This window comes from Fulmarus glacialis, unplaced genomic scaffold (assembly GCF_000690835.1).
Source record: "Fulmarus glacialis isolate BGI_N327 unplaced genomic scaffold, ASM69083v1 scaffold1984, whole genome shotgun sequence".
Lineage (NCBI taxonomy): Eukaryota > Metazoa > Chordata > Aves > Procellariiformes > Procellariidae > Fulmarus > Fulmarus glacialis.
Window position 1 is genome coordinate 14938 of NW_009205930.1, and position 8888 is coordinate 23825.

General features: G+C 45.3%; 1 protein-coding gene across 1 annotated transcript in view; it reads left to right on the forward strand.

The window, feature by feature from the left end:
• Nucleotides 1-807: 807 nt before the first annotated feature.
• LOC104075143 (antigen WC1.1-like) overlaps nucleotides 808-8888 on the forward strand; it is a gene marked incomplete at its 5' end in the record, with an annotated part of 19238 nt that continues 11157 nt past the window's right edge. Inside the window, 7 exons of the mRNA XM_009575555.1 lie at nucleotides 808-1135; nucleotides 2626-2934; nucleotides 4558-4862; nucleotides 4991-5093; nucleotides 5692-6003; nucleotides 6436-6753; nucleotides 7494-7808. Coding sequence (XP_009573850.1) covers nucleotides 808-1135; nucleotides 2626-2934; nucleotides 4558-4862; nucleotides 4991-5093; nucleotides 5692-6003; nucleotides 6436-6753; nucleotides 7494-7808 — 1990 coding nt within the window. The remainder of the gene's footprint in view (nucleotides 1136-2625; nucleotides 2935-4557; nucleotides 4863-4990; nucleotides 5094-5691; nucleotides 6004-6435; nucleotides 6754-7493; nucleotides 7809-8888) is intronic.

Here is an 8888-nt window from a genome sequence, read left to right on the forward strand (position 1 = left end):
ATGTGCATCTTCCCTCTTCTCTCAGGCTCTTTATTGAGTGCTCTGTGATAACTGTAATGTTATTTTGTGAGTCCACAGGTAAAAGGACTGAGCATGTGTATCCAGGTCAAAGGAAAGAGGCAGACCTGGGAGCAGAGCAGGAAAAGAGGGTTCTTTGGGCATCAGCCCCACCCCAAGAGATGGTGGGGCATAAGGAACAACATGAAGACCTACCTGTCTGTCTTCTGCTTATGCTGCTGCATCTCCTGAGATAGCTTGCCACTCCTCATGAGTAATTCTCTTCTCTCGTTGAGTACCCCCTGACCACCCCCGTGGCTGGGGCAAGAGAGGGGGGAAAGAATAAAGAGTATTGGGACACTGAGTTGCAAGTAATAGTTTGTCTGAGAGGAAGAAGCTGAGGCAGACAAGGGTAATTGCTGAATACTGGAATGAAGAAACTGGTGCTCAGTGAACATTTTCAGCTGGATATCATCATGGCAGAACAACAAAGAGAAAGGAGGAGTTTCTGTTGAAGCCTTTGTGAATCACACAGCAGGGACATTACTCAGCATTTTCCGAGCCCTGATAGGTCAAAGGAAGAGAAAGCTCACCTGTCAATAGAAATAACTTACATTTTAGCAGTGTGGTTAGCTCAAACTTGCAAATACAGACATAACTCCTTGCAAAAAAACTTTAAGTTGGACTATTTAGAAAGGTGAATTGAATAAGTCTGATTTAAGAGTAAATGAAGAGTAATAATAATCTCATTAACCATCTGCAATAGATAATTGTGATTAGGCACTGTCCTTTCCATAACCTTGCTCTGTCTCTGTGAATGAAGGTGCTGATGAATTGAGGCTGTCAAATGGAACTGGCCCCTGCTCTGGGAGAGTGGAAGTAAAACATGAGGAGCAGTGGGGAACTGTGTGTGATGGTGACTGGACCATAGAAGATGCTGAGGTTGTTTGTAAGCAACTACGATGCGGATCTGCTGTTCAGGCCCTTAATCGAGCTCCTTTTGGAGAAGGATCTGGACCAACGTGGTTGTATCGGGTTGATTGCCGTGGTGATGAATCCGCTCTCTGGAACTGCTCACATATAGGATGGGGTGCTTTTACCTGCCCTCATTACTTTGATACTGGAGTGATTTGCTCAGGTAAGAAGTCATCCAACCTTGTATAATAGAAAAATGCTACGAAGCTGAGATCAGACTTTGTCCTAGATGGATAAAGTCAAGTGCTGCACAGAGGTAACACTTTCTGCATGGCCTCTGCTCAGCCAAAGCAAGTTGCACCAGTCTTCTGCTGACTACAAGTGTCTCCCTTGCCTGTGCAATGACATAGAATGGAAATAGACATAGTAAATGACATAGAAAAAGAAATACTATTTGTTTCTACCACAGCTCTCCCAGGCAACAGGAGAGCTCTTTGTCCAGGAACGGGGGCTGAAAAAGCAAGTATAGATGGAGAAGCAAGAATATGCTGTGTTATGCCATACTGCCCTTCTTCTCCAGGTCTTTGTGTAAGCTAGGACAGGACAGTCTGCAATGGCAAACAAATCCTATGTTTGTTTGGCTGCCTTCCTCTGCAAGATGTGCTTGGTTTTGCTCTTTGGATAAAGTACCATTGCAAGAGGTTTTTCCTTCCCAGCTTCAGGACTTTACATTTGTCCTTTTTGATTTTTCTAAGGCTCCTGTCAGCCCAGTAATCCAGCCTGTCTAGGTCGCTCTGAATGGCAGCTCTGCCCTTGGGGTTATCTCCCCCCACCCCCCAAATGCACTCCATCACCTCCTCCAGGTTGTTGGTAAAGATGCTGAACAGAACAGGTCCCAGGAAAGACCCAAGTGGTATTCCACTTGTTGCCAGCCTCCAGGTAGAGTGCAACCCATTAATCGCTACTCTCTGAGCCTGACCATCCAATCAGCTTTTTAACCATGTAGTTGTCCAGCCACCCAGACTGTAACATCCTAGTTTGAACACAAGAATATTGTGCAAGAAAGTGTCAAAGGCCTTGCTAAATGTGAGGTAAATGACACATGCTGGTCTCCCCTCATCCACAAACCCAGTCACTTTTATCAGAGAAAGTAATAAGGTCACACAGGCATGGTTTACCCTTGGTAAATCCATGCTGACTCTTCCCATTCATCTTCTTGTGCCCAGAAATGTGCTCCAGGAGGACTCACTCCATGGTTTTCCCAGGTATCAAAGTAAGGCTGACCAGCCTGTAGATCTCCAGACTGTCTTTTTAGCCTTTTCTGAACATGGGTGCAACATTTGCTCTTTCTCTTTCTGGGGCGCTTCAGCTTCCTATTCATTTGAATAATGAAGTCTTGAGGACACACACTAGTAAGTGGCTATTTATTTATTTATTTGGGGATTGCTACTTCTCAAGCATTTGGCAAACGTTCAAAACTTCCCTCCTTCTGTAGCTTCCCAAGGATTTAGTGTTTTCACATACTAAGAAATAAGCATTCCCACACACCATTTTCTCTCTTGTCACTGGCATAGAGGAATTGCCACAATGGTTACTTAAAAGTGCCAGTGGTCCTCAGAGAAGTGGCATGTGTCTTACCCATGAAGGTATAGGAGTTAAATTAGGTCAGTACAACTAACATTTGATGCTGGATTTCTTGGGGTTTTTTTCCAGGTTTCTCTGGGCTGCATCTGACTGGAGGGGACACTGCCTGCTCAGGGCGTCTGAAAGTAAAGCAAGAAGAAACTTGGGCTACAGTCTGTTTTTCACACATTGATTTTAAAACTGCCTCTGTTATATGTAATGAGTTAGAGTGTGGCCAGGCTGTGGATATCTTGAGAGGAACTCACTTTAGAGACAGACATGAACGGATCTGGCAAGAAGAGTTTCACTGTTTAGGGAATGAGACTCACCTTGCACACTGTCCCAGGATGCTGCACCGTAGTAAGACATGCTCTCATGATGCCACTGTTGTATGTTCAGGTGAGACTTTGGACTGATGGACATCATTTATATGTCCATATATATATGTCCTATATGTCGTCTTCTTGTCAACCCACAGTTCAGAGCCTCTGTATATTTCTGTGGTCCTCAGAGTTCTTGGGTGCTTCCTCTGTATATTTCTGTGGTCCTCAGCATTCTTGGGTGCTTCCTCTATCATGCCTTAAGCCATGCAGGGAAGGCCAGGAAGTAATAGAGAGCAGCCCCACAATCTCTCATTCACTCTACTCAGAGTCTGCATTTAACATGGGCTGTTCTAACCACTTCACTTCTGCACCAGGGATGCGGATCTCAAAACGGTTGTAATTTCTTTTCTGCTACTAGAGGTATGCACTCAATAGTGCTGAGAGTTCCTTCCATGTCTTTCTTATATACATAAAAGGAGAGATGGACAGAGCAGACATGCAGGAACACGGAGAAATGAATTTATTTTCTGTGCTGCCAGTGTGTATGTTAATCCCTGGCACTTCAGTAAATTATAAAATTAGGAGAGGTACCATACCTCCAAAAGGTCAAAGAAGGCACAAGTTACAAATTTAAGTTATTTTCAAAATAAAGGAAAAAGTTGTCAGAGACCTGGATGACTTTAGTTGTGACTGCCAGATAACATTATTTAAGAACTCCATACAGTCATGTCTGCTGGGGGCTCTAAATACAGCTAACATTGCCACCCACTACAAAAGTGATGATTAGACCTAACAAACACAACTTTTTTCCTGAGGGCACAAATCAGATGGGGTAAACGGAACATGGGGCAGAGCTGCTGGCAACACCAGGTCACAAAACAAGCCTGGAAAGGACTGCAGTTCATGTCCATTTCCCAGTCAAAAGGCTGCAGTCTGTTTCAAGACGGCCTTGGACACTGTCCTACTGGCCATGGTGATCTGGAGCACTTGTGGGGAGCTGTGGCTGCCAAACAACCCAGTTAAGGTATGAGTAACTGACAGGTCTTGGCTCCTGCCTCCATCATGCAAGAGTCACAGCTCAGAGCAGAAATCCAGATCTCATTAAGGGGAGTATGATGCAAGGACCAGGCAAAGGTAAAAAGATAGAGGGATTGCATGGGGCTGGCAGTAGGACACCACAGTCTTACCCATGCTGCACTTAAATTATTTTGAATATGCTGATGGGCACGGCCTGTTGTGTTCAGAGCCTTATTCTGTGGCATGGATGAAAGTTGAGAATTGCACGCTGCTGGGTAATGTGAGATGACCAACTACTGAAAAAGTGCTGCTAGTAGCTCCTACTCTGAGTTTCTCACATGATCCAAATGCAAGGCAATGCTGGAACTGCCTCTGCAAGAAAAGATGTTGCAAGGCAGCAGCAGTATTGTGGCGGGAGGAGAAAGCAGAGCAGAGGAGGAGAGACAACTTAGTCAAAAGACTTATAGTCATGTAGTGCAAGCTACAACATGGACAATAAAGACTTTTTTTTTCAGAGCTGGCTTATGAGCATCCTGGTCTAACATGCTTCCCAGTAACCTGAGACATAGTGAGTGCTAGTTCCTTGCAGCTAGTTCCTTGCAGCTAGAGCTCCCTTACAATTTCCAATGCAATAGCACAAAAAAAAAAAAGTAACTGCTAAGTTCCTTTATTCTTCCTGCAGGCTATGGTGGGTACAGGTTGGCAAATGGCAGTACCACATGTTCAGGGAGAGTAGAGCTTCTTCATGGAGGCACATGGGGAACCCTGTGTGACTACCTGTGGGATTTACCAGCTGCCAATGCCCTCTGCCAGCAACTGGACTGTGGAGTTGCCCTACTGATACCTGGTGGACAGTCCTTTGGGAAAGGAAATAGATCTGTCTGGAACGGCACATTCAGCTGCAAGAAGAATGGCTCACACCTGAGAGACTGTCCTGTGCGTGTGCTAGGTCATGATGAATGCCCTGCTGGAAAAGACGCTCGTGTGGTATGTTCAGGTGAGCAGCAGAAAGGTCTAAGAGGAAAACTGAAAAACTCCTATTTGAAAAAAAATATGGACCCAAAATCCAGAGGGTGTCTGTGGAGCCAAGCTCCGTCTTTTGTCTGCTGCTACAGGCATTTCCACGATTTGAGGCTGCACTTCACCGGTACCACGAGGCTGCTCCCTGTGAAATGCTCGTAGTGTCAGGGCACAACAAGAACAGGGCTCCTCCACAAGGTAGGATAAGCTGGAAGCAGAGAGTGAGGACAACACAGGCAGTGTGCATCGAGGCACAATCCAAAGCATCTGCACAGAGGACAGAGGAAGGTAGTGATAACAAGGTCTATGGACAGTCAAGGCAAAGTAATTACAAGGCAAAGTAATCAATCAGATGGAGGGATCAACTGGAGAGTACAGTCAGGAGCAGCAACTGTCTCAGACAAGACTGGAGACAGTTACACCAGTCACAGGCTGAAGGCCTGGTCCAGGTTTAAGTGAGGCCTTGGACCAGTAGCCCAAGGATGCATAGCTGGACTCCCTAAGTGAGATTGGTCAGAACAATTAAGGTCTATTGGTTCACCCAGAGCCCTGAAACCTAGTGCCCTGAGTTTAAAAATTGCAAAGGGGACCAGATCCTGATTTCTAGTCATTCTTTTCAGTAAAATAAGGTGGACTGAAGTCTAGTGATGAGTATGGAAGTTCCAGTGGCTCAGTAGAGTCATTTTTACTACTGAATGCTAAGGAAAACTCACTCCCATTTCCCAGTCACTTTCAGGTCATGCTCATGAGCAGTTACAAACGTGACATCTCAGTAGTCACTTTCTCTTATATTCAGGGTGCCCAGGGGGCAGGTTGGTGAATGGCACCAGATGCTCTGGCAGAGTGGAGATCCGCCATGGAGACACGTGGGGAAGACTCTGCCACTCCCACTGGAATTTGCAAGCTGCCAGCGTTCTCTGTCATCAGCTGAACTGTGGCTATGCGAAGTCAATCCAGACAGGAGAACGTTTTGTGGATGGGAATGGGCCTGTATGGAGAGATGCTTTTCACTGTGAAGGGAGGGAGTCCTGCCTGTGGGATTGTGCTCAAGTGACTTTGGGCAATCCAATCTGTTCAGCCAGAGAAGCAGCCACTGTTATTTGCTCAGGTAAGTCAGGAGTGGCTTTTTATGGGTAGTACAACTTCAGACCAAAGCAGCGTTGGTGATCTCATTCTGCCAAGTAAGTCTGGTATGTCAGCCTGTCTTTAATACCCTTTCCTTTCCTTTCCCCCACGCCTCCAACCTTGGTTTCAGCATAAAAACTTCATTTAGTGGAGGGATTCACATTGTTTACATGTGCCTGACGCCTCACAGGATCTAGTCTTTGAGCTGAGGATGCCTTTCTCACTTCCCATTGCAGACCCTTGTGTGCATGAAAGTAAACAAAGCTTTAACAGTGGCTGTCTCCTTAACCAGTGATGAGAACTATTTTTTTACCAACATAGAAATTTGTCTTCCATCTCTTTCCTGCATGTTATTTCTACTGCAGTAAGAGCAGTAGAGGTTATTCAATAAATTTTCCAACTCTCTTGAGCCCAGGTCTTGATGAATCACTCAGACTCTCAGGTGGTGAGAGCCGCTGTGATGGGCGAGTTGAGATCTCTCTCCATGGCATGTGGAGCAGAGTCCTGGATGATGAATGGGACATTAAGGATGCTCATGTGGTATGCAGACAGCTCCAGTGTGGAATTGCTAAGAAAGCCTATTACCTTCCAAGATCTCAGCGAGGCATGGGTCTTGTGGGCTTAAGAAGCGTCCAGTGTGCTGGAAATGAGACTCAGCTGATGCTCTGTAAGACCTCCCATTCTCAGACAGTGCCAACGGGAGTTGCTGAAGACGTTGGTGTGATTTGCTCAGGTGAGTTACTGTGCGAAAGGAACAGAATGCTTCCTGGGTTGTCTCTAGCCCACCTTGTGCTGTGGTCTCGCCAGATCTTAAATAGGCATGGGTCTGAGCTTGCAATACCTACCTGCTTGTATACTGTAAGGGACAAATGATAGTTAAGGAAGCAAGTGTAATTTACATAATGCTTTTTTCAGAATTTCTTAAAGAATTTATCTCACAGAATCAAAAAGAAATAATAGAATACAGAAGTCATAAGAACACTAATTTGGCCATGACTGCCACACATTCTGACTGTCACTTGGGAATTAAATAGGTTTTATTCTGTGACATTTCTGTATTTATAGATACCTGCAGCCTTTCTAAAGTAAATTAGAACTGTTTCTACTCTTCTCTTATTTTGTAACCCATCTGTAACAGAAACTGTCTCTGTCTAACTAAATGAGTTTAGATAGAAAACAGCTTTTCAGGCTTTCTAAGATAAGGTGATCTCTGCATATACTTAGTATGACTAGACACTCCTTCTTGTTTGCAACATCTCACAGGAATTACTCAAACATTTGCCTGATGCAGGAGTAGGCCTTTCCCTTTTTGCAGCTTTAGCATCACAGGAGTTCTGCCCAAGAAACCATAACAGAAAAACTGGAATGTAGCAAGAACATGATGCCTTAAAAGTGTTTTAAACATCCAGCCATTACGCTGACCTGTGCATTATCATTATATTGCATGTTGACAGCTGGGTTTTCTTCCTGCAGGTAGCAGACAGATCAGGCTGGTGAATGGAACAAAGCGCTGTGCTGGGAGAGTAGAGCTTTATCATGATGGCATCTGGGGCACCATCTGCGATGATAACTGGGATCTATCAGATGCTAATGTTGTGTGCAAACAGCTGGGATGTGGACATGCCATCAAGGCATTTGTCTCTGCTCATTATGGCGAAGGCTCAGGACAGATCTGGCTGGATGATGTGGACTGTACTGGGGCTGAATCTGATCTCTGGGCATGTCCCTCTAGGACATGGGGCCAGCACAACTGCCAACACAAAGAGGATGCTGGAGTCCTGTGCTCAGGTGTGTCCAAAGAATCCTTTGGGTTGAAAGGGGAGGGTTACATGAAGAGGAAGCAGAGAATAGTGGAGACTTGCTTAGACAGCCTCTTGCTCTCTCTTGACTACAAGCATAGTTGGTCAGCACATTCCCTTGGTCCCAGCAAGATGCAAAGGGTCTACAGAAGTCCTTATTTTGCGTTAACACACGCACACAAAAAGTGAGTAGTGGGGGATAAATTGGAGGGTTTCCGTAAAGGTTTCCACAGCAAGGGACTGTGGGTGTTCCTTGTGCAGGAGGAGGTCATCCACTGCTATGTGCCATTACAGTCAGTTACAGCTGGCTCTGAAACCAATGGAAACAACCCACTGTGCATCAAAGCATCAATCAATCAGAGGAGCATATGGTGGATCTGCTCCTGCATATTTAAGACAGAGTGGCAGCTGCAAGAGAGAGGAGAAAGGAAGGAGAAGTGGAAAAAGACGCTGCTGGGGACACGGCTGGAGACACAGTTTTCATGCCAGAGGAGGTATGCCTCTGAGAGGACTGTGGGCTGTGGATAAGCCACGCTGGAATAGATACACACCTAAAGGGACTGCAGACTATGGAGGGTCCACAATGGAGCAAATACAACCCCTGAAGGGACTGCAGCCTGTGGAGCACCCATGCTGGAGCAGTGGAAAATGAATAAGAAGCAAGGAACGGCAAAAAAAACCCACAACCTCTTGCACTGCCACCCTCACTGAAGGAACTGGGAGGGAAAACAAAGCAAGTTAGGACTCATGGAGTGGATAAAAGGTGTTTCCCTCAGAGTTTGTTTATTTGTTAATGTTTTCTGTTTTTTTCCTCATTACCCAAAGCAATAATTAAGATTATCTTAAGTGCAAAAAAAAAAATTAAGTTAAATTTCCCAAGTGGAAACTGTTTTGCCCATGCTAGCAGACAGTAAATGTAGGAGACACTCTGGCAACACTAGTACCTGGCATGCCCTGGGACTGGAATAATTGTCGTGAATTCAAAGACCCAGAGAAGCTTTAATTCTGATACTAGAAATTTGCCATGGTGTGGTGTAAAAGTGGTACACCTGTTGTTCGGGGGGTGGGG